This window comes from Euleptes europaea, chromosome 1, assembly GCF_029931775.1.
Source record: "Euleptes europaea isolate rEulEur1 chromosome 1, rEulEur1.hap1, whole genome shotgun sequence".
Lineage (NCBI taxonomy): Eukaryota > Metazoa > Chordata > Lepidosauria > Squamata > Sphaerodactylidae > Euleptes > Euleptes europaea.
In genome coordinates this window covers 8868644-8894753 of record NC_079312.1, presented here as the reverse complement: position 1 = coordinate 8894753, position 26110 = coordinate 8868644, and the positions used below count along the sequence as shown (strand labels likewise).

The following is a 26110-nucleotide window of genomic DNA, read 5'->3' as shown; positions in this document are numbered from 1 at the left end:
AGCTGGTGCCTTACTTCTCCCACCCTGATCTAGCCACGGTTATCCATGTGACGGTCACCTCTAGACTGGATTACTGTAAATTGATGTACGTAGGGCTGCCCTTGAGACTGATCCAAGGGCTCCAGCTGGTACAGAAGGCTGCGGTGAGGCTCCTCGCAGGGACCTCGCCCCAAGACCACATAACAGCCAGTATTCCGTCAACTGCACTGGCTTCAACTGGAGTATCAGGTCAGATTTAAGGTGCTGGTTTTAACCTTTAAAGCCTTACACAGTCTGGGACCCTCGTACTGTCACGGTCTCTGACATAATTATGGTATTCTGTGAACATGTGCAGAATTAATTCCATATAGAGCTTAAACACATCATGCAAACTGAGCCACTGCAGAGGTTTGTGTACTGAAAAGCCTGTGAATGCAAATGTCCTTAGAACAGGCTGACAGAATTCTCTCAAGGTCAGCTCTTTCAAGAGCTAACTAACTATGTCACTCTGGTCTTGTCCTTGAAGGGGGAAGAGCAGAGCACCTTCCATCTATCAGTAAGATGTAACTAAAATCACCCTTTCTGACTCAGCTGCCAGCTGTCAGAATCTCAAAGGCAGAACACTTTTGCCCTTCTCAAGGTCTACTGAAGATATCTTAATGTACTGAGAGTGCATTAATAGCTTAAACTGTGCTTTTTATAACTAAAGGCATTAAAGATTCCTGCAGTCCTATCAAGTAATATGCTTTCTTGCCTTCTGTAATCTTGCTCAAGGCTATGTGTTACTAACAGATGGTCACAAAGTGACAATGTAAGCAATAATTGTGTTTTATGAGTTAGAAATCTGTAGCACAATGTTTAACTCTATAAGTAGTCTCAATTAATGCGTATTGTCCTAACGAAGAGGATGGTATAAAAATTATGTATATAATGTGATCATGAAACTCAGAAATGAGTGTTTATACTTTAAACAAAATAGACTGAAAGGAAAGGAAGCCCATATATGGTCATGGAGAGCTGAGCAGCTGTAACTAAGCCATTACTGCACTGCTCAGTATATCTGATAGAGGGAATAAAAGGTATTTCTCTTGATAGATAAAAATGTTGTTTGAAAGTGGGGATAAAAGATTTCCCTTCACTCTTAATGAGTTTGAAACAGTATAAATACAGCCACAGTACAGCCAGAGTTTTATAACCTTCCAAAAGGCTCTCAGAAAAGGCTGAATGGTATGTATGGCTTAAATACTTTACTCTAGACTTTGTGAATTAGATACTTTGAACTGAATCAGAATAATTTGACTGTTATATTTTAGAAATTGGATTTTGAAACTGAATAGTATGTAAGACTTGCTTGCTTTTACTGCATACATTGTACATACATACATTATGTTTTTACAAGAGTTTTTATAGAACTGTTAAAGACTTGATAATCTGCATTTATACATATTTTACTAAAAGTATATCAATAAAAAGACTTGCTTTTTAAAAGTAAGTAAATTTGTTGAGTCCTGCTTAATCAATGACTGGCTGAATAAGATACCTTCACTTCTCAGTAAGTGAAACATTCTAAGAGCCTGACATCTGAACAGCACGACCTGCTTCAGTACCTTTGGGACCTTCTCTCCTGGTATACCCCCTGAAGGACATTATGGTCTGCAAATAATAATTTATTGGTGGTCCTTGGCCCCAAGAGTGTGCAGCTGTCCTCTACAAGAGCCAGGGCTGTTTCAGCCCTGGCTCCAGCCTGGTGGAATGCTCTGCCTAGTGACATCAGGGCCTTGCAGGACCTAAAGGAGTTCCGCAGGGCCTGTATGACAGAGTTATTCCACCAGACCTACAGTTGAAGGCAGCCGCAGGTGATTCTATCAACGCTGGCCTCCCTATCTTTCCCCCTCCCTTCCTGGTACAAATAATCATATGGGGGAACCTGCCTGTCCATCTATAACATGTTATCTCAGTGGGCGCTGTAGAAATCAGTGTGCCATCTGTTTCTCTTTGTTGTGAATTATGTATTGAATTGTGGTTGTAGATGTTTTAGATGCTTTTGATTGCTATTTATATATATACATGTGAGTTGTTCTCCGCCCTGAGCCTGGCTTTGGCTGGGGAGGGTGGGTTATAAATTAAATAAATAAATGAATATGCATTTGCTGTCACAGGCTCTGACATATTTCAGCACATGAACTATGATATTGTTTTGTACATATGCAGAATTTATTCAATGTAAAACCCAAACTACACATACAAACTATACAAACTGAACTGCAATCAGAACACAGCAGAGGCTTCCAGGACAGAAAAACCTGGATATTCATTGTTAGAGATTTGTGTTTTTACAATTGCAATGTCAGCACAGATGTGACTTTTTCCTTCTCAATCTATGACTCATTACCAGCTGGGGAAACGAAAAATAATTCTCATGACAATTTAATTCTCATGACATTTTAATTCTCATGGCAGACTGGTTCTCATGAGAGATTATTTTTACTGAAAAACAAACAGCTATCCAGATGGTATGATATGCTAATAATGTAATAATGCAATGTAAGCAATAATTGTATTTTATGATTTAAGCATGTAAACATGAGGCTATTGATTCATGAATGGGTTTAATCAAAGCGTATTTTGCTGGAGATGAGAATGATGTTAAAAATGAGTGTGTAGAGTGATCACAAAGCTCAAAACTGATTGTTTATAGTTTGGCAAAATAGCCTGATGGAAATAAAGCCCATATTTGGTAATAGGAAGGAAGGCTACTGAGCATGAGCAGTAAGAAGGATAATTTAATTCTCTCAAGATCAGCATTATTAAATGTGCTTGAAACAGTATAAATACAGGCACAGAAAGGCTAGATTTTCAGACCACTTTCAGAGGATCTCGAAGAAGGCTATTGATATGTATGGCTTTACAAATATATTATTCTAGATATTGTGAATTAGATTCTTTGAACTAAATCAGACTTAATTGACTGTTATATTTTAAAAGCTGGATTTGAAAACTGAATAGTATGTAGAACTTGCTTGCTTTTACTGAATACATTGTAACTGCATACATTGTAACTGAATGTAAGACTTTGTAATACTTGCATATACACATATTTACACCTTTTTACTAGAAGTACATCAATAAAAAGACTTGCTTTTTTAAAGTAGGTAAAGTCATTGAGTCCTGCTTAGTAGGTGACTGGCTGAATGAGATAACATATCACTTCTCAGGAAGTGGTCCATTCTTAGACACTTGAAAGGCACGACCTGCTTCATTGCGTTTTCATAATTAAAGGAAATATAGCTTGGCTGAAAACATTTTGCGTCCTACACTACCTTATTCACACTCCCACTCACCGGGCCTTAGGGTGGCCAGGCCTCATGACAAGGTCCCTGGGCTGCTGTACAGGCTGCTCCATTGGTGATGAAAAGTAGACATCTGCTCCCAGTGCCCCCCCTTCCCCCTTACTCTCCATAACACAGGGGCCTCAGTTCTAGAACAGAGCCAGATGTTACCTGTTGACATCTCTGTTGCCCATTTGTCAAGCTCATTGGCCCCATTCGTCTTTGGTTGTTTTTCTTTATCTTACAACACTGGAGGAGGGGGAGGGAGGAGATGCTTGGTTTACATGGAGAGGTTCCCAGCGCTTCATGAGTACTGTGTCAGAATGGGAGTATGTGTTCGAGGGCCAGGGCGTGAGGGTATTGATGACCCCATCATGCTGTGCACAGCGGGTGATCAACCACAGAGCCACAGCATATCTGCAGGTGGGGTAGACACTATCCTGTTTTTGCCTGCCATAAACAGGGTGTGGGTGAATTGTGAAAACCTGCAAGTGTCTTTTGCTAAAGGTAAGAGAAAGAAACCACTTTGTGCCTGTGGCGAGAATATTTTATATTGGTTTGTGTTAAGAAAAACCAATTTTATTAATCTGTAGCTTATACTAGCTTATAGCTTAGAAACCATATGAAGACCTGACTTTTAGTTGACCCTAGTTCCAGTTAGGACTCTGACCTAAAGGGTCATAGGAAATTGCATTGCTTAGAGTTAATCGCCCACAACACATCGGATGCCCCAAAATTATGTTTGTGATAGCAAGGCCATTCTGTGCATGTAGGGGGAGATTGTTTTTAGTACATTGGGTGACGGACGGAACAAGATTTATCAGAGACCTGGACATGAAAAACTTATTATGGAACAAGAGATCCTCTAAACAACTTATAGCCATGATTTGTGAAAACTCATATCCTGAAGAATTTGGCAGGAGGGGGCCATTTGAGACCCTTTCTCATGGTCCAACCTATAAAAGGCTGGTCCAGATGTCCAGTTTTTGTCCTTCCCAGGGAGAGACCATTCTGTCTCTCTTTTGGAATGACCCAGAGCAGCTCTGAGTATCTATCTATCAGTCTCTATGTGGGGTGTTGTTAAATCTGTCTAAGTATTACCCTTCTCTTTGCCTTGTAAGTTCAATAAAACTCTATGTTTTACTGCTACGTGTGTGTGGTCTGAGACTGTCCTAAGTACATGGTTTGTGTTTGTCTATTACATTCTCTGGCTTTGCTTTGGTAAGTAGCAGGCAGAGGAGACCAAAAAAATAAAGGGCTCAAGGGAGAGAACTTGAAAAATTCTCCCCACAGTGCCCACTGTGGTAAGAGCAAAACCTCTCCCAATTCACTTCCACCTTTTAAAGAGTTATTCTCTCTCCAGCTTCAGGTGTTTGCACTCAAAGTCTCACTCCAGATTAAGGGCTCCTCTCCCTGGGTTTGAAAAGCAGGGGGGGGGGTTGACCCAAACTTTTAACTAAGGAGGTTCATGTATGATCTCCTATTGGTCTGAAGATTCTTTATGGATATGCTTTAGGCCACTCGGTGTTTGCTTTATGCTGTATTGAATGACCAGGCTTGTTGATAATTGCCCTTTTAGTTTGGTTTTATTGATTTATTGGTGAGCTACCTTGAGCAGATCTTTGGAGAGGTGGCTTATTAATGCAGTAAATAAAGCAATAAATTATTCCCTAACCAATGGGGAAATCAGCGCATGACTACAGGCCAGTAAAAGAGGCCAGAAGGTTCTCAATGATGGAAGGAAAAGGTAGGGGGAAATGTAGAGGAGTGATGGAAGGAAAAGGATGATGGAAGGAAAAGATAGGAGAGTGAAGCTCCCAAAAGGATCACAGAGAAGTATGGGGGGTTGGAATGAGGGGAAGAGGGGGCACAAAACTTGAATGATGGCCAAACTGATCTTTGCAGCAGTATATCTTTGTGGTGGCAACTGAGAACAATTTTACAGGTAGTAGATTTTATTTCAAAGTATGAAAGATCATATGGTCTGTTGAGTAGGATTTAAAGACATGCTGGATCATATTGGGTTTTCTGATAACACAGTATAACAAAAATGGTGATCCTAAACGGGTATCTACTCAAAAAACCTTCTCAAGTTTATGCAATGGAACTTACTCTCAAGAAAGAAAAACCAAATAGCATTTACAAAATTCAAGAGGCGGGGACTCATGATTCCAGATTTGAGCTGGTCATTTTGCTGGTGCATAGTATTTTTTGGATTTGCAACAGAAAAGTGTGGGTTGAGCGAGCATCTTTTAAGTTTCTAGTCCTTATCAGGGTTCTAAATCTACGCTTTCCAAAACCTCCTAAAATCCCAGAAGCCAAAAGGGATGAAAGGAGGTCAGGGTTCCAACTCTGTACTGGTATTTAAGGAAGAGAGCTTTGACTTCCTAAAGCTCATCCCCCCTCCTCCAAATGTTCTTGACTTCTGAGGTGCTAGTTGCTAGATTCAACTCTGCACTGCAGTCCTTAAGCTAAAGGCTTTCAATAAGACAATGTGGTTTTTCAACACTTGCTTTTTAATTTACTCTTATTGCATCTTTTTAACACGATGTTTCTTTAGTATCAGAGGTCTTTGAATGGAAAAGTAAAGCCAAAGTTCAAAATTCAGAAAAGAAAACGAAAGCGGAGTCCTGTCTTTTTGCTAAAGCGATCAGCAAAGCAGGTCACAAGCTCCAAAACGCAAGGTGTAAAATCTATTTACAATGAGGCAACCCCCCCACCCCATGATTTTTATATTTATAATTTTACTTCATCCCATTAAAAGAGGCACAATGTAGCCTGACCTTTGGCTGTAGGATATTGTATATTGTTGATTTGTTGCTGGGTAATATTTGCCTACCCTTTCCTCAGATGCTCTGTTTGCATTTTCTGAGCTGAGTCCAGTGAATGGCTGAAATGCTCTCTAAGGGTTAAAAAGAGTCAGCTGCAGTCCTAGAGGCAAATTGGGGAGGGGGATTTCCTGCCCTTGCCTTGCAGACATCAGCCTCTTCTTCTCCCAGGCTTCTACTTGAATGGCTGGAAGGGAATCTGGTGAGCAAAAGCGGTAGGGGGAGGAGGAAATATGGGTTGGGGGCTGCAATACAAGACCCAAAGCAGAAAGGAGGGGAGATGGGGCAGGGGATGAAGAAAAGCTTCTCTCTCTCCCCGTCCTATCCTGCCACAGGAGCTGCCTCATGGCCCCTTTGTTCAGCGCATGATCCGAACCCAGCACCTTTGGAGGTTGGATGGGGCTTCAGGCTCCAGAGGCAGCGGAAGGAGGGAGGGAAGCGCTGGGCAGTTGATGGGGAGATTTGGAGTGGGGGGGGTGTGGGATGGGGCAAAGCCAGGGGTGCTGAAGAAAGAACTGAAGGGACTGGGAAGAAGAGGGGTGTTGAGTGGGAGACACGGGATGTGGCTCATTTTGACCCTTGGATAAGTCACACCAAACAGATCCTAAGGCTCACAAAGCGGGATTTTTGGAGGAAACCTTCCTCCTCAATATCAGCGCTGTGCCCTTTTGTCTTTGGGAAATGGAAGCAGGTGTGCCAGGCCTTTTCCATGCAGGGGATATGATGCTCCAGGTGTGATGCTTTTGGGAAGCAGTCCCCCTCCCCTGATTTCCCGTAGCATCATGGAGCATTTGGGAGGCTTCTCCATTTTTTCCCCTGATCTCTCCTAGATCGGCTTTGTTGTGAAGCTGAAGCTCTCTACCACGCTTGGGTGGCTTTGCCCCCTTTAAAATCCCCTGGACCTACTTGAGTGGCAGCCATTTTTCCTTTCCCTGCCCCAAGCGTAAAGGGGGGTGAGAGTCTGTTTTGGTTTTTTAATCATTACAACAATGTGCCTATCAGGTTGCGTGTGTGTTAAGTGCCATCAAGTTACTTCTGGCTCATGGCGACCTATGAATGAATGTCCTCCAAAATGTCCTATCAGTCTAGCAATATAATATTACTCAATTGCCAGTTTTCAAGATGAACTGGAAAACTTCTTGTAGCATGTGGGGGGGTTGCTGTGGCCACTGCAGGGAAACTGAGGCAGAGAAAATGTGGGAAGCCCCATTGCCCCTGGATTGTATCTACACTGCAGCAACAATGGGGGAACCACACAAGCCTTTCCCTTGGTGGAAAACACCTTAGATTTGTCGTCGTTTCCCCCCCACACACACACACACCCCCATACACTTCTCCTGCCTCATTCTTGTCCGTTTCTGGTAGTTTGGGGCTGATTTTCTGGGCGTTCATGAAGTGGTGTTTTTCCTTTGTGGATCTGTTCTGGGTCAGCAGGCAAGATCTATGGTCCGTGTCTGGCACATGTCTAAATCCGAGCCTCAGGCCTGGTCCTCATATCCAGGGGGAAGAGCTGGAGGAGGCCTGAGGTGGTGGAGTAGAAAGCATGAATTTCGGCATTTTTCTGCTTTTTCCATGTGTGGATTCACTTGAGAATGAGAGTGCAGGAAGGCTGACAGATGGCCATCTAGCCTCTTCTTAAAAACCTCCAGGAAAGGAGAGCTTACCACCTCCCGAGGAAGCCTGTTCCACTGAGGAACCGCTCTGTTAGAAAATTCTTCCTAAGGTCTAGACAGAACTCTTTTGAGTTAATTTCAAGCCGTTGGTTCTGGTCCAACCTTCTTGGGCAACAGAAAACAACTCGGCACCCTCCTCTATATGACAGCCCTTCAAGTACTTGAACATGGTCATCATATCCCCTCTCAGTCTTCTCCTCTTCAGGCTAAACAAACCCAGCTCCTTCAACCTTTCCTCGTAGGACTTGGTCTCCAGACCCCTCACCATCTTTGTTGCCCTCCTCTGGACACGTTCCAGCTTGTCTACATCTGTCTTAAATTGTGGTGCCCAAAACTGAACACAGTACTCTAGTTGAGGTCTAACCAGAGCAGAAGGCTAGTTGTGCAGGGAGATTGTCATTCCTAGCTGGCAGTCCACCCCCAGCATGTTTTCCTTGTTTTGGAGCCAGCTGGAAGGATTCCCTCAGAGTGGAGGAGGGAGTGGTTGTGCCTTCAGGCAGGGTCAGGAAGGCATCACCCCCCCCCCAATGGATGAGCAGTGGATGGGGAGGAGCATTTCAAGGAGGGGAGGGGGAGGGATGTATAAGGAAGGTCGGACCTCTGCCCATATAGAGTGTCTGGGAGAAGACTGAGACGAAGCTGCTTTACGCTGAATCAGACCATCGGTCCACCAAAGTCAGTATTGTCTGTCCAAACTCTCAGCCTTTCGCAGCACCGACTACCTAATCTTTTAACTGGAGATGCTGAGGATTGAACCTGGGACCTTCTGCCTGTGAAGCAGATGCTCGACCACTAAGCCATGCCATACACACACACCCCCACACACATACTGAGATTCTTTCTCTGTCTCCCTGCTGGGGGAGATCGAATGCCCTGGGCGGCAGGCAGTACACCTCCAGGAAGACAGCAGAGATGCACAGTATGGGACAAAGGTGGAGGGGTTTAACAGCATCTCTGATCTATCATGCCCAGTGTGATGTAGTGGTAAGAATGCAAGACTAGGGGCGGGGAGACCCAGGTTCAAATCCCACCTCTGCTATGGAAGCTTATAGGTTGGCCTTGGGCCAGCCACACCCTCTCGGCCTAACCCACTTCACAGGGTTGTTGTGAGGATGAAATGGAGGAGAGGAGAACGACACAAGCCCCCGTGGATGTGTCCGTCCATCCCTTTGTCTGTCCCTCTGAGGCAGGCATCTCTCATCTGAAAATGATTTTTGTGCCTGTTGATACGCTAGTTGGCACAGTCCTTAGTCACTTAGTCACTATCCTAAGGACCCAAACTGTGATCATATGATGGAAGATATATTTCTTTGATGATGGATATTTCTCGCTGGTCTTTCCCTCAGAGGGTCCCCTACCCTTTCCTTTCTCTCTCCAGGGTCCCTTTAACAGGTAAGATCCACTCTAAGGGTTAAAGCCCGAGAGTCTCTAGCCCTAGGGAACCCTATGAGTGCGGGTGGGTGGGGAGAGCCATTTGCTGCCCTCCTGCCTTTGTAGAAGTCCCCTCGCTGCTTGAATGGCCAGGAGGGATCTGGTGAGCTCAAAGGGGCTGTGGAGGGGGAGGTATTTTTTTGGGGGGGGGGAACTGCAATGTAATTCCCAAAGCAGAGAGCAAGGAGGGGTGGGGTGAGAGAGAGTCCGAATCAGAGAGAACCGCTTTGTGCAGAGCCAAAGAACAGCAGTGGAATAAAAGACCGACAGGAGGCAGGAATAAGAAAGGGAGCTTCTTTGGGGTTTGAACAGGAGAGAGGGCAATGAGTCAAGGCTGCAGAGAGGTAGGAGATTTGGGGGAGTCCCCCTACCCCTTCTGCCCCTTTTCAGCCTGGTCCCTGCAGGTCTCTCCTTCTTCCCCTCTTGGCTCCTTCCACATCAGGCTCCCACACAACACTGCCATGTCCTTTATTCTTTGGAAAACTGATGTGTGTGTAGTTTTTTCACAGCAGCAGCACACTGGGTTGACATCTTCATTGAGCTATCCACTACCGCCCCGAGATCCCTTTCTTGGTCTGTTGCTGCCAGCACAGATCCCATCAGTGTATATGTGAAGGTGGGATTTTTTGCCCCAATATGCATCACTTGACACTTGCTCACATTGAATCTCATTTGCCATTTTAATGCCCATTCCTTCAGTTTGTAGAGATCATTTTGGAGCTCTTCACAGTCCGGTTTTGTTTTAACCACCCTAAATAATTTGGTGTCATCTGCAAACCTGGCTACTTCACTGTTCACCCTCAACTCCAGGTCATTGATGAACAGATTGAAAAGCACTGGTCCCAACACAGATCCCTGAGGGACCTCACTGCTCACATCCCCCCATTGTGAGCAGTCTCCGTTTTGGTTGATGATGGAGTGAATGAATATCAAATCTTGAACATTTTCCAATTCTTCATGGTCAGCCAACTGGAAACTATTCTGTTTCTATATATTTTTCTCCCCTACAGCTGCTCCTAGTTTCCCGTCCTCATTCTTTCTCTTCCTCCCAGGCAGCGGAGAAAAGACACCCTTGATGCCTCCTCCTCCTATGTGTGATGAAAGGAAAAGATGCACCATGCAGCAAGCTCAGGTAAGTGGAGTGTGGGGGGTGGAATCACTTGGGAGACATACAGTGGAAGGCTCCTTCTCGGTTGCAAGACTCAGAGGATCAGGCTCATGGCCCTGTGTTCTGGCCCTGCACAATGTCAAGTCTGCCCACCGGGGAGACAGGAAAGTGGTCCCCACCCCCAACTAGGATGGTGTGTGTAGAGAAGCCCAGGCAGAGCCTATGGAACAGTATTGGCCCATGAATATGGACATCTCTGGCCTCTTCCTCGCAAGGCTGCTAGCCCCCCTGCCTATGAAGATAGCCCTTCTGGCTCCAATATGGCCATAAGGAGGGCTGGGAGTGTGGGGGGCAAATGTCCCCCCAGGACTCTTCTCCCCTACTCTTTGCGCTAGGGTTGCCAACCTCTAGGTGGTACCTGGAGAACTCCCACTATTACGGTTGATCTCCCGACGACCAAGATCAGTTTTCCTGGAGAAAATGGCTGCTTTGGAGAGAGGACTCTATGGCATTATAGCCTCTTGAGCTCTCTCCCCTCTTAAACCCCACCCTCCCCCGGATCCACCCCAAGAATCTCCAGATATTTCCCAAGTGGAAGTTGGTAACCTTACTTTGTGCTGCTCTTCTAGTATTAATTTACTGTCTTCAGCTTCGTGGCTTTTCCTCCCATGGACCAGTTTTCTAGAGATGTAAAGAAATGCTTCCTTCTTCTTCCTCCAGGATGGGATGTCATTTAAAGAGGTGGCCGTGTATTTCACCAAGAGGGAGTGGACCCTCCTGCACCCAGCCCAGAGAGCTCTGTACAAAGAAGTCATGCTGGAGAATTTTGGGAACGTGGCCTCTCTGGGTGAGGATCCTTTTCTCCTGGGCTGTCTCCTTCTTGGTGGGAGGAAATCCCTTAAGAAGAAGGATGTGGTCAGGTTGTCTGATCTCTGCCTTCCTCCATGACCCTTCCTCTGATGTAGGAGGGGTTCTGGGCTCTCCTTGCAGATAGGGGGCCCCTGCCTGGCAGTCCAGTGTCTGGACTACATGAGAGGGCATCAGAAGAAGTGCCAAGGGATGCCTGGTTTGGAGACGATGGGGAAGTCTATGTCTGGGCTTCCCTCCCATCTGGGCCTTGTCTTGCCTGGGCTGAGAGGTGGTTGTGAAATGAACTCTGCTGGCTCCTCTGCCACTTTACTTAGTTCTCAGCTGGCATTTCAAGATCAGCTTGGCATAGAGTAGGCACGGAATTGCCAGTCTGGTGCGTATTTTGGAGAGACAGTTGACCTCACTGGGAATTGTTGAATATATGTGCTCACAGAAGAGTTATATCTATTTTTTCTGATAAAAAGGACCTGAGACGGCTAAACCTGACCTCATATCCTGGCTGGAAGAGGAGGAAGAGCTGTTTTTCCTGATCTCTGAAGAAGAAGAGTTGGCAGGTAGTTGTTCAGACGTGTTGTGGGACTGCATGTTGTCTGCCCTTTCTTCCAAGGTTTTCTCTGTGCAGGTATATTTTCATTCCTTGTTGGGATCTCCCACCAGACACCTCGAGCCAGGCAGTCCATCCCCTTAGCTCAGGGCTCTGGCATCCTATTCCCAACATATTCTCCTAGTTGTGTGGGGCAGGTGAGTAGATCTTGGCTTCCATCAGAGGGGAGGAGGAACTTCAGGCAGGGTCAGGGATTCACTGCTCCAGAATGGTTTGCAGAGGTCGAGAGGAGGCATTTCCTAGAAGGGAGGGGGACAGGTGAAGAAGGGAAGTGGGAGAGATATTGGGCCAAACACTTCTGAGCCTGTCTAGATCAAATGGAGTATTTTGAATTGAGCCCTGAAGCTAATCAGGAAAGATGTTCTCTGAAGGGACTGGCACAAAAAATGTATGCACACTAAAAAGGGTTTCCCACCCTTTCTCATTCTCTCCTTCCCAGGCAACTATGAAAAGATACCCGTGTTAACATTTCTGCCATCACCTCCATGTTCGGAAGGGAAAGGAGGCACCATGAAGCCAGCTGAGGTACATGGGAAGAGGGGGGGGGGTCCACTGGGGAGGTGTGTAGAGGATGGCAGTGAGGCTTCCTTCTCTGTTGCAAGACTCAGAGGATCAGGCCCCTTGCCCTAGTTCTGGCACTGGAAGATCTGAGGCTTCCCCTGGGGAGGCAAGAAAATGGTCACGCCCTGCCTAGGATGGCATGTGTAGAGGAGACAAAGCAAAGGCCGTGAAAGAATCCTGGACCATGAACATCCCACAGAAAAATATTTTGTCCTTTACATATGGACATTTCTGGCCTCTTCCTCATGTGGCTGCTAGCCCCCTGTGCCTGAGGACAGCCCCTCTGTCCCCCAAATGCCCCCCAAGGTGGGCTGCGAAGCAAGATAAATGTCCCTGTTACAAATTGTCTGATTCGTAGTCTCTCCCAGGAATCTGCAAGGAACTCAACTCTCGGAGAGGTGAACTGAGCCGTACAACCACCCATTTGAGCCATTTATGGCAAACTCTCTGAGACAGATTTATTTAATTGTGCTACTGCCCCCTTTTGTTCAAAATGAACAGTCACCCCTGCTTGGTTGGTTCAATTTGACTTTATAGAAACACACCCTTTTCTTTATGGCCTGGTGCCTTGGGATGATGTGTGTGTGTGTTAAATGCCGTCATGCATATTTTACCTATTTTCCTGTACCCCTCAGCTGTGTGCTTTAACAAATTCTCTGTACAAGGAAATCATGCTGGAAACTGTTGGGGATGTGGCTGTTAACGATAGGACTTTTTGGAGGTCATTAATTCATAAGGTTGCAATGAGTTGGAAGCGACTTGACGGCACTTAACGTACACCCACCACACACATATAGCTTTGTGCACCTGAGGCAAGTGTACCGGTGTTGTTTCAAAGTGTGTTAACTCTGTCTTTACATTAAAACACTCTCAGACTCTGGGCAAACTTTCAAACTTCATGGTGATTACTCATTCCCAGAGCTCTCTCAGTCTCGGCCTTCTCTCATTCTGCTCATGCCCAAATGAGGAGAAACCGAAAGTTGGTGTTAGGCTTCCCTTATTCCTGGCTCATCTCAGGAACTCCAGCATAACTGCTCCCCCCCGCCTTATTGCTACCTTTATTATGGTTCTGATCAAACTACATAAGAATACATAGATTAACATGGATACATATCACTAATATCATGAACAGGTGACATCCCCTTGGGGCTTGTCTGTCTGCCCCAGTCTGAAAACCCCAGTCTGCTGTCTGGTAATGATGAGGCTGTTACTGTATCCGCAGTTTTCGACTTAACAGCCGCTTTGAAGATATGCTGAAGTAGGGTTGCCAACTGCCAGGTAGTTATGCAAACAAAGGTAAACCTGTGCCAGAATTAAGATATCTTAAGAAATTGTCAGCACGAAGGCTCACATGTAACTGATAAGCAATGCTAGAATACCCGTAGATAAAAGCCCAGGGCACGGTCACTGTCTTGGCAATGTTGAATAGTAAGAACAAAGAAATATACAAGTCATAAAGGTCCAAATATAAACAATTAGGAGATTGTTACCTACGGGTATTCTACATGACTTTGGGACACGCTTTGAAATTGGACTGCTGCCTTTGTTTTTTTCCTTTGTATATGCCTGACTGTTACAGTATTGTTTGCATTATTTAATAGCATTGCTTGTTAAATTGTGTATTGCAGCAGATTTGTTTTGCCACGGCATGAAGTCAATGCCTCTCAGTAAAAAATATTTTTTGAACTTCTAGCATTGCTTATCAGTGACATGTGAGCCTTCGTGCTGCCAAATTCTTAAGAAAACTGCCAGGTAGTAGCAGGAGATCTCCTGCTAATTCAACTGATCTCCAGCCGATAGAGGTCAGATCACCTGGAGCAAAATGGCCGCTTTGGCAATTAAACTCTATGGCATTGAAGGCCCTCCCCTCCCCAAACCCCGCCCTCTTCAGGCTCCCCCCCAAAATCTCCCGCCGGTTGCGAGGGACCTGGCAACCCTATGCTGAAGTTATATATAATCAAGTTTTGCCTAAAACATAAATGCAATTTGCATACAGCCGCTGTTTTTGCACTGGAACTGGATTAACATGGATACATATTAGTAAAATCATGAACCTGTGACATGCCCGCGGGGGCTCTTCTGTCTTGACCTTTCTTCTGGTCTTCCACTACTAATTTACTGTATCTGTTTTTGGCTGTTTCCCCATGAACCAACTTTCCAGTGATGTAAATAAATGCTTCCTCCTTCTTGCAGGGTGGGGTGTCCTTTGAAGAGGTGGCTGTGCATTTCACCCAGGGGGAGTGGACTCTGCTGCACCCAGCCCAGAGAACTCTGTACAAGGAAGTCATGCTGGAGAATTTTGGGAATGTGGCCTCTCTGGGTGAGGATACATTTATCCTGGACTGTCTCCCTCTTGTTGTGTGGAAGTCTCTTAAGAGGATGGACGTGGTCAAGTTGTCTGCCCTGGACCCAATAGGTGACCTCTACCGCCCTCCATTACCTTTCCCCTGATGTGGGAGGGGTTCTGGGCTCTCCTTGCAGAGAGGAGGTCCCTGCCTGGCAGTCTTGGGTCTGGATCCCCTTAGAGGGCACCAGAAGCCGTGCCAGGGGGTGCCTGGTCTGGAGAAGGTGGGGTGGTCTAAGGAGGGGCTTCCCTCCAGTCTGGGCCTGGCCTTGCCTGGGCTAAAGATGTGGCTGTGGAGGGAACTCTGCTGGCTTCTCTGCCCCTTACTTAGTTCTCAGCTGGTATTTCAATCAGACATGAGTATGGAGTCGGGAGAGAGCTTCCAGTGCCGGATGGATGATTTTGGGCCCCATACTGTACTCCCCTCCACTCGGTTAGTTACCTGTTATGCATTTTTGGAGGGACAGAGTTAATCTGGTTTGGAACTGTTAAATCTATGTGCACAAAGCAAACCTAATTGTGTGCTTTTTTCTGATCAAAAGGACCTGAGATAGCCAAACCTGGCCTCATTTCCCATCTGGAAGAGGAGGAAGAACTGTTTCTCCTGAGCTCTGATGAAGAGGATGGACTAGCAGGTAGATGCTTAGATATCTGTCCTGGGACTGAGTGTTGCCTGTACTTCCTTCCAAGGGTGGATGGATATCCGTGGCCTTATTTATCCTCACAGTTAGAGTTTCTCCTCCAAAGACCTTGGATGAATCGTTAAGGCTGAAATGATGCCTGTAGAGCATGTGTCCTCTCTGAGAGGTGGGGACTCTCTGGCAAGGGTGTTTCGCAGCCCTGTTTCGCCTGAGGTCCCTTTAACTGGACAGGCCTTCATGCAGGGTCATTGTGCCTGCAAAGCAAAGGATGAGCTTCAACACCGAGGTGTGGCCCAAAGCAACCCCAGACAGCAGTCATATGAACTCTTTTAACCTCTCTGCTCCAGCTCAGAGCAGTGTTGCATATGACTGTGAAGGGTCTGGGGTAAACAGTATGCCAATCATGGCTTTCCCAGTGTATAACCCTAGCCAGGATTTGTCTCGTCTGATTAACAGCCAATTGCCTTTTGTCTGGAGCAGCCCATCTGAAGCTGATTTGGGAGCCCAACAAACGTTCAGGAAGGGTCTTAGCGGGGAAGGGGTCTCCACAGCAGATCCTGCAGTGTTGGGGGGGGGGAGGGAGGAATGGAGACAGAGAAATCGCAGGCCTTGTTGGAGGAGCAGGCAGGCTGGCCCAGAGCCCATTTGGATGAGGCACTCAGCTCTGAGGTTGGGATCACTTTTTGAATGTAAACTTGTCCCTTATTTTAAAGATTGTGGATTGTTAGGTATGCTGTATTTTATTATAATTGCAATTAGAGTAACTACTACTGGAGTTGTGTGGTGTTTTGAATTCAGGTCTAATATTAGACTGTTTCAGGCGTCTCTCCCAGTCCGATGTAGACAGGGTCCTGTCAGCTGTGAAGCCAACCACATGCCTCCTTGATTCGTGCCCGGCCTGGCTGGTTAAAGCCAGTTTGGGGAGGGGGGTACAAGATTCCCTGGAAGACATAAATCTGACCCTGTCTTTGGGTGTCTTCCCGGGGTCGTTGAAGGAGGCAGTGGTGAAACCATTCTTAAAAAAAAAACACACCATTGGATCCTCTTGATCCAGCCAACTAAAGCCCATTCTTAAATTTGTCATTTCTGGGTAAGGCAGTTGAGACAGCTATGGCAGAGCAACTGCAAGAGTTCCTGGAGGAAGCATTAGTGCTGGCTATGCGATGGAGACCATGCTGTTCACTCTCACAGACGATCTCCAGAGGCAACTGGATCGGGTGTGGTTTTCAGCGAGGGGCGATTCTCTCTCCAATGCTTTTTAACATCTACATGTGCTCCCTCACCCACTTAGCCCAGAACGCAGAGACATGTGTCCTAAAAGGAACCTCTGGGACAGCACATATCCAGCCCGTGCTCCGTCAGCTGCACTGGCTCCAGGTTGAATTTTGGATCAAGGTTTTAGTATTAACTTTTGAAGTCCTCAGTGGTCTGGGACCTCTGTATTTGTGGGACCGCATCTCCATATATACCCCCAGATAACCTTACAATTGGCTAGAAAAACCTATTAGTGATCCCTGGCCCTAAAGAGCATCTGGGTGTCCTCAACCAGGACCAGAGCTTTCTGGGCCCTGGCCCTAGCCTATGGAACTCCCTGTCTGATGAGACCCACACCCTGCAGGATTTGGCTGAATTACGCAGGGCATGTAAGAGGAAGACGTTCCACCAGGCTTATGGTTGAGGGCAAGAATGGCTACCATCAGAAGCTGACCTCCCTTTCCCTTCCTCTTTCCTTCCTTTCTCCTCCCACCGTTGCCCCATTTTCTCCCCCTCTTATTTCCCTTTCTTAATTCCTAATTCTCTCTTCTCCACCGCCTTCCTTCCTGCAGCATGACATCAACTAATATGGTTGTCCAACAGCCACTGGAATTAACTCCACTACTGGCAGGAACTAATCAGCACTATTAGATATATTGTTGTATTCAGTGGTATTTTAAACTAAATTAATGGTTTTCAAATTGTTATGTAGATTTATTATTTTGGTTTTATATTTGTTTGTATGTTATGATGTCACCTGCCCTGAGCCCACCTTGCAGGGGGAGGGTACAATATAAATAAAATCATTGTTGTCGAAGGCTTTCACGGTCAGAGTTCATGGGTTCTTGTAGGTTATCCGGGCTGTGTGACCGTGGTCTTGGTATTTTCTTTCCTGATGTTTCGCCAGCAGCTGTGGCAGGCATCTTCAGAGGAGTAACACTGAAGGACAGTGTTACTTCTCTGAAGATGCCTGCCACAGCTGCTGGCGAAACATCAGGAAAGAAAATACCAAGACCACGGTCACATAGCCCGGATAACCTACAAGAACCAACAAAATCATTGTTGTTGTTATTTTCATTCTGACAACACAACGAGGTTTGATTCCCACCTACTCCACATGAGTAGCGGACTCTAATCTGGTGAACTGGGTTGTTTTCCCCACTCCTACACATGAAGCCAGCTGGGTGACTTTGGGCTAATCACAGTTCTCTTTGAGCTCTCTCAGCCTCACCTACCTCACAAGGTGTCTGTTGTGGGGAGAGGAAGAGAAGGATATTGTAAGCCGGTTTGATTCTCCTTAAAAGGTAGAGAAAATTAGCATATAAAAACCAACTCTTCTTCTTTAATGGACATAACTCTAACATTAAAAACTACAACACTCCAAAGCCAGTGGCAGATTATTTTAATCTTCCAGGTCATTCAATTGTTGACCTGAGAATTGCAGTCCTTATACAGAGAAGCTTCAAGAGAAGATTGTAATTCCCCTAAGCATTTCTCTTCTGCTCTAATGTAGCTACTAACAATGTAAACTGTACCTCTGCATCCTGATTTCCTTCTTTGGAACTCCCTTCCCACCCTCTGGCTGGGATAAAAGGACTCAGAGATCTCCATTCCAACTCGTATCTGATGAAGGGAGCCTTCATTCTTGAAAGCATAGCCAGATACGCTTGTTGGTCTTTAAGATGCTTCTGGATTTGAAACTAGGTATTTGTAGAAACTGTCATATCATGATTCCCCTTTCTTTCAACAGGAGATATTTGGGAGTCAGTGAATGAAGAAGATAATCCTGTGAGGGAGAGAGAAGATACATATTCAGACATGCAAGAGAAGGTTGAATATTACATTGCACTGAGGAAAGTGGAGGGAAAACACTCTCCTAAAGAGAAGAATAATTCCAGTCTTTTAAAGGGCAATCACTTTCTACATAAAAAAATATGTGAAGAAAATAAGAGGACTATGCACGCTTCAAGCAGGGAAACGTTTACTGAAAAATCAGTTATTAATATTCAACAGAACAGCCGGAACAGAAAGAAGATACATAAGTGCCTGGAGTGTGGGAAAAGTTTCAATCAAAGAGGAAACCTTACTACCCATCAAAGGATTCACACAGGGGAGAAACCATATAAATGCCTGGAGTGTGGCAAGAGCTTCAATGACAGTCAAAACTTTACTGTCCACCAAAGAATTCACACAGGGGAGAAGCCATTTAAATGCCTGGAGTGTGGGAAGAGCTTCAGTAGGAGTGGGGATCTTACTGTCCATCAAAGAATTCACACAGGGGAGAAACCATATAAATGTCTAGCGTGTGGGAAGAGCTTCAGTGAGAGTGGAAGTCTTACTGGCCATCAAAGAATTCACACAGGGGAGAAACCCTATAAATGCCTGGAGTGTGGGAAAAGCTTCAGTCGGAGTAGAACCCTTACTCTCCATCAAAGGATTCACAGAGGGGAGAAACCATATAAATGCCTGGAGTGTGGGAAAAGCTTCAGTTGGAATGCAAACCTTACTACTCATCAAAGAATTCACACAGGGGAGAAACCATATAAATGCTTGGAGTGTGGGAAAAGCTTCAGTTCAAGAGTAAACCTTACTACCCATCAAAGGATTCACGCAGGGGAGAAACCATACAAATGCCCAGAATGTGGGAAGAGCTTCAGTGTAAGAAAAAGCCTTACTATCCATCAAAGGATTCACACTGGGGAGAAACCATATAAGTGCCTGGAGTGCGGGAAAAGTTTCAGTGAAAGTGGAACCCTTAATTGTCATCGGAGGACTCACACAGGGGAGAAACCATATAAATGCCTAGAGTGTGGGAAAAGTTTCACTCAGAGGGCAGCCCTTACTACCCATCAAAGAATTCACACAGGTGAGAAACCATATAAATGCCTGGAGTGTGGGAAAAGTTTCACTCAGAGGACAGCCCTTACTTCCCATGAAAGAATTCACACAGGTGAGAAACCATATAAATGCCTGGAGTGTGGCAAAAGCTTTAGTGATAGTGGAAACCTTAATTCTCATTGGAGGATTCACACAGGGGAGAAAGCATACAAATGCCTGGAGTGTGGGAAGTGCTTCAGTGAAAGTGGAAGCCTTACTATCCATCAAAGGATTCACACAGGGGAGAAACCATATAAATGCCTGGAGTGTGGGAAAAGTTTCAGTAATAGTGGAAACCTTAATACTCATAAGTGGATTCACACAGGCGAGAAACCATATAAATGCCTGGAGTGTGGGAAAAGTTTCACTCAGAGTACAGGCCTTAATTCCCATCAAAGAATTCACACTGGCGAGAAACTGTATAAATGCCTGAAGTGTGGCAAAAGCTTTACTGATAATAGAAGCCTTAATTCTCATCAGAGGTTTCACATGGGAGAGACAATATAAATGTCTGTAGTGTGGCAAAAGCTTCAGGTGGAGTGGAAACCTTACTAGCTGTGAAACGATTCACACAGGGGAGAAACCATATAAATGCCTGGAGTGTGGGAAAAGATTCAGTGATAGTGGAAACCTTAATTTTCATCGGAGGATTCATACAGGCAAGAAACCATATAAATGCCTGGAGTGTGGGAAAAGTTTCAGAGGACAGCCCTTACTACCCATCGAAGAATTCACACAGGCGAGAAACCATAAGTGTGGAGTGTGGTTTCAGGATGTAGGGAACCACTTATAATTGGATTCAGGAGGACTAAAAGTCTCACTAATTATCTAGTACATTCAGATATTCAACAGGTAAAACCTTATACTCAATTTGTTAAAGGGCATCACAAATGTGGAAAGTGTGCTGCATGTAAATTCTCATTAACTACTAAGATATTCCAGCATCTCACCACTGACTATAACAAACCTTTGGAAAGTTTTACAAACTAATATAGGAAGAGTAAACTTATGATATGAACTTTGTTTTGTATAGTAAACAGGGATAAGAATCAGTAAGACTTCTAAGGAAGCAGCTGTGAAATTCACCTGTTAAATTTAAAGAGGCAGACTTCTGAAGAAGCAGCAGTGAAACAAGGAGAAATCACGAAACCTTTTCTTGTCTAATGTTATCTGTATTATATCATTTGTACAGTAGCTCAAGATTTATGATACAATTTTTGTATAAAAGTTCATAAATGAAATAATATACCATTAATGAACACATACAAAACAGCTTGGTTCACAGAATGAACATTGCAGAATCAGATGGCCATCTATCCTCTGCTTAAAAACCTCCAAAGAAGAGACCACCACCTCCCAAGGAAGCCTGTTCCACTGAAGAACTGTCAGGACATTCCTCCTAATGTTTAGCTGAAAATTCTTTTGATTTAATTTCAATCCGCTGGTTCCAGTCTGACCTTCTGGGGCAACAGAAAACAACTCCGCACCATCCTCTATATGAAAGCCCTTCAAGTATTTGAAGATGGTTATCACATTGCCTCTCAGTTGTCTCCTCTCCAGGCTAAGCATACCCATCTCCTTTAACCTATCCTCTTAGGACTTGGTCTCCAGATCCCTCACCATCTTCATTGCCCTTCTCTGGACGTGTTCTAGCTTGTCTACATCCTTCTTAAATGTGGTGCCCCAGACTGAACACAATACTAGAGATGTGGCCTAACCAGAGCAGAGTAAAGAAATACCATCAGTTGACGTGATCTGGACGCTATACTTCTGTTGATGCAGCCCAAAATCGCATTTGCCATGTTAGTTACTGCATCACACTGCTGACTCTTGTTCAGTGTATGGTCTACTAAGACCTGTGAGCTACTGCTGTTCCTCCTCTTTGGGTTTTCTTCCCCCAAATTCCCAGTTGGATGCTTATTGTCTTGGGGAGCAGAATTTTGGACAATTTACATTTTGCTGACTCATTCGAATTGATTTTGGACTCTTGGACTTACCAGTGCTGGGGCAGTTTGAATCCGCGTGGGCAGCTGGCTTCTCCATGGTGTTTCGCTACTGCATTGTCAAAATTTGTCTCTTGTGGTAGCTGATGTGGTCCTTCTTCCTAAATGGATTTTGTGAGCAACGAGCAACAGAGTGGGTATGCTGGCTGATACACGCGCTATGGCCCTAGTGGGAGCTGGTGTTGGTGCTTCCAGCATCAACCTGGTAACCTGGGAAACACGCCGCTGCGTGGGCACATTTGGTGGCTGAAGAGATGGGTGAGGCCAGAGCTGAGTGGGGCCTGCCGCTGCTGGAGCAGTTCAGGGAAGGGAAGCTTCATTTTGGCCGACCTGGAGTAGCTGCCTACAATGCCTATGTAGCTCTGCTGACGTGGCTCCACCTCAGGTGGCTCTGGAGGTCATGGAGGATACTCTGACTGTGTTTGGGTGGCTTCAGACGGCCTGGGAGCTTTCGAGGTTGAGGAGCAGTTTTTCATCTTTAATCAGCTATATTAGATCTTTGGCTGTTGAATAGGTTCTGAAGTTTCTGAGGACAGGTTTTTACTATCTTACCCTGTGCTTGACTGGCACGATCTTCTGTGTCTACTAAAAATTGTGGGATCACTGTTTGCTTTCGTACTCTCACATATCTGTCTCTGTTTTTAATTGTTCTACTTCAGAAATAGATTCTTCCATAATAAGAAATAGATTCCTCCATAATAAGGAGCATCAAGTCAAACGAACAGGGGTATTATAGAGCAGTCAATAGATTGATCCCACACTTTTTTTCTACTCACTTTTTTTCTACTAACAGCTTCAGTTAGAACTGAAGTCTTATGTAGAGGGCATAAGAGAGCCTTTCAAACCTGTGTAAATTTATTTAAATTAATCAGATTGATTAACATCTTATCTTAGCGGGCGCTGTAGAAATTAGTGCGCCATCTGTTTCTGTTTGTTGTGAATTATGTATAGAATTGTGGTTTTAGATGTTTTAGATACACACACACACATATATACTTGTGAGTTGTTCTCTGCCCTGAGCCTGCCTTTGGCTGGGGAGGTTGGGTTATAAACATAATAAAATAAATAAATAAAAAATAATAATTAGGCATTTGATTTTTCATAATTCAAGGAAATATAGCTTGACTGAAAACATTTTGCACCCTACACTACCTTATTTGCACTCCCACTCACTGGGCCTTAGGGTGGCCAGACCTGATGACTAGGTCCCCGGGCTGCTGTGTAGGCTGCTCTAGCTATAGAGCTCCATTGGGTGTTTTTTTTTGTCCCCCCCAAAAAAGTGATAATTAATAAAAAAGAAAAAGTATAGGATACAATATAACACCATTTGATATTTTTATCATTTTCTATCCCTATTTGAGCCTAATTCAACTCTCTTTCATCTGTACTATTTAATCATTTATAATAACCTGTAAATTAGCTATATAAAAGTTATTTATATAACAACTTAGTATACATTATATTATATCCAAAGAAAAATAAATAAAAGCAAAATAAAATATAGAATATACCCACCAGCCCCATCTCCTGTGAATCACCCCCTCCTCCAATGGTTGACCTCCGGTGAAAGCTCTCATAGATTATAATTATTCTGTTTTTTTTACCCTTTTCATTTATTTATTTTATTTACAATCCTTTCAACATATTTTTAAGTCAATTTTTGCCATTTCCCCCCAATATACAAACACCTTTTGCCACTGTTCTTTGAATAGTTCTGCGTCTTTGCCCTTTAGACTATTAGTAATTTAGGCCATTTGTATGTAATCTAATAATTTGTCTCTCCATTCTTTCTTGTGTAACTTTTTGTCTTCCTTCCAGTGTTTAGCTATAGTTACTCTGGCTGCTGCAAAACTATATTGGCAGACTGTATTGTCTTCTTTACTTAAGATTTTAGGTGACAGTCCTAATAAACAGTACTCTGGATTCCTGTTTATTTTACCTTGTATAAGATTTGCGGTTTCTTTTAAAATTGCTTTCCAAAATTTCTTAACCTTTACACAGGTCCACCATAAGTGATAAAAAGTTCCTTTTTGTTCTTTGCATCTCCAACATTTATCTGATATTTTTCTATCCATCTTAGCTAGTAGTTCTGGAGTCACATACCATCTGTAGAACATTTTATGCATACTTTCTTTTATGCTACTAGCATTGTAAACTTATGTTCCTTTGACCAAAGTCTTTCCCAGTCATCCATTTCTATATTATGGCCTAGATCTCTTGCCCATGCTATCATAACTGATTTAACCCTTTCTTCTTCCAAATTATATTCTAATATGAGTTTATATAATTTGGAGATTTGGCCTTTATTTTCTGTTTCTAATATCTTTTCTAGTGTATATTTTTTGTCATCAAAGCCTAATAGTAAATCTTTTAAAAAATATTATTTAATTGCATATATTTATACCAATCTGTTATTCCCAGTTCTTCCCTACTTTTTAATATCCAGTAATCTCCTTCTTTTTGTATATATTCCCTGTATATTTTACAATCTCTGTCCATATTTGGTTTCCTTCTTGTGATTGCCTCTAAGGGATTGAGCCAACCTGGAGTCTTGGATTCAAAACCTCCTTTGTATCTTTTCCACGCTTGTAAGAGGCTGGTTCTTATCACATGTTGATTAAAATCTCTATTAACCATTTCCTTTTCATGCCATAAATAAGCATGCCATCCAAACCTCAAGTTAGCCCCCTCCAAGTCCAACAGTCTAAAATTCTGAAGCTTAAATCCAGTCCTTTATCCAGCCATAACAAGCTGCCCCCCCTTGCCCCTTCCTCTCCACAACCCAGGGACAACCCAGTTCTACAACACAGCCAGATGTTCCCTGTTGACATTCTGTTGCCCATTTGCCAGGCTCATTGGCCCCATCTGTCTTCAGCTGTTTCAGGGTTGTTTCTCTTTATCTTACAACACTGGAGGAGGGGAAGGGAGGAGATGCTTGGTTTACATGGAGAGGTTCCCAGCGCTTCATGTGTACTGTGTCAGAATGGGAGTATGTGTTCGAGCGCCAGGATGTGGGGGCCTTGATCTTTGACCTGCTGGACACTCACTCTCTCTTACACACACTTAGTTGCAAGTATTCACTGTTTCTAAAGAAGGCTCAGGAGATTGTGGTCCCACTGGGAAACAGCTCCCCGGAAAAAGGGGAGGGAGGAACAGCAAAATAAAAACACAAACACTGTACTTTTTGGGTAATTAATGGCCACAGCTTTATTGATCACAACAGAATGGAGCATTGGTGAAAAACTATGGGGGTGGATCCAAGTATCAGATCAACACCCTGTCATCCGATGTATCGAAAGCATTGATAAACGGCCCAAGCGCCTGTTGGGACAGCACCGGAGTAGCGCTTAGATGGCTCCACCAGGACGGGAATCTCTGTGTCAGGCCAGCGCCACCTGGGATTGGAGCACTGAACACAAGCCCCCCAGCTGGGCAACACTGTTGTACTCCATCCCAAGACCCCTTATGGGGGTCCCCACAAACGGGGACTGATTTAACCCTTTCTTCTTCCAAATTATATTCTAATATGAGTTTATATAATTTGGAGATTTGGCCTTTATTTTCTGTTTCTAATATCTTGGATCAGATGCGAAAACCCCATGCAAAAACCGCCAAAGAGCAGGGCTGCCACTCTGCTCCCGCCAATGCTCCTACTGCTGTGACCAACAAAGTAGCGAGCCCTGAATATTGTGCAGCCACATGTCTTGACCCCAGTCGGACAGGTGCACTCCATCAGGGCAATACAGCTCCGGTATCCTGAATGAAATTTCTGTGTGGCGGATCACCATGCCCCCACACAAAGTCCACACGAGTCCACCCAACGACAGCTTGCCGCACATATCACCTGGAGAAGCAGCTCCAACTCCAAAACCCATTCCCGGGTTTTCCACCAAGTGACACCTGGCCACTGCCCAGAGGAAGGCAAAAACCCACAGGCCAATGGCCAATCTGGCCTGTAGGAAAAATTCCTTCCTGACCCCAAAAACGGTGGTCAGTGTTACCCTGGGCATATGAAACAGGAGCACTGGGCGATCAGTATGTCACTGGGAGCCGCCTGTAAAGCTGCAACCATACAGTTCCGGGGCCCGAGGCCACACACAAGGGGTCCAGACCCTTCTCCAACTTAGAGCTGAAACGAGAAGACATGTTAGCGGATGCTTCCTGCAATTAGACGCATCCCATAAACAGTGAGCACAGAAGCTGCAACCATGGCAGTATTCACCCTGGCAGAATGGAGCACCATCCACAGTCCAGGAAGGAAATCAGAAGGTTACACGACGGGAAAGGGTGTATGAGTGCTTGTCTTAAAAGACCATCCCAGAAAAGTGTCAAAGGCCTAAGCTGGCACAAGATACCGAGGCCCATATTTAACACCTTATCAACACTCCACAATCTATTGAGCCCAACGCTCAAGACCAATGAACCCTTAGGTTCCCAACAGAACCAGTGGTCAGATTCACGCCACATGTGCCGAACAAGGCACCCACCCCCACAGGACCATAGGTCACTAACCGTGTGGTGGAAGGATGCATAACACACTGAACCAAATTAGCAGGAGCTGGCCTGGCCATTGTGACCATAAAGCTGCCCAATCAGATCACTGATCAA

At 44.7% G+C, this 26110-nt stretch overlaps 1 protein-coding gene across 1 annotated transcript; it reads left to right on the top strand.

The window, feature by feature from the left end:
* Positions 1-3631: 3631 nt before the first annotated feature.
* Positions 3632-20006, top strand: LOC130483878 (zinc finger protein ZFP2-like). The gene is made up of 5 exons (XM_056856824.1): positions 3632-3815; positions 10293-10372; positions 11069-11195; positions 18373-19572; positions 19657-20006. The coding sequence occupies exons 1-5, from the start codon at positions 3632-3634 to the stop codon at positions 20004-20006; spliced, it is 1941 nt and encodes a 646-aa protein (XP_056712802.1).
* The last annotated feature ends 6104 nt before the right edge of the window (positions 20007-26110 follow it).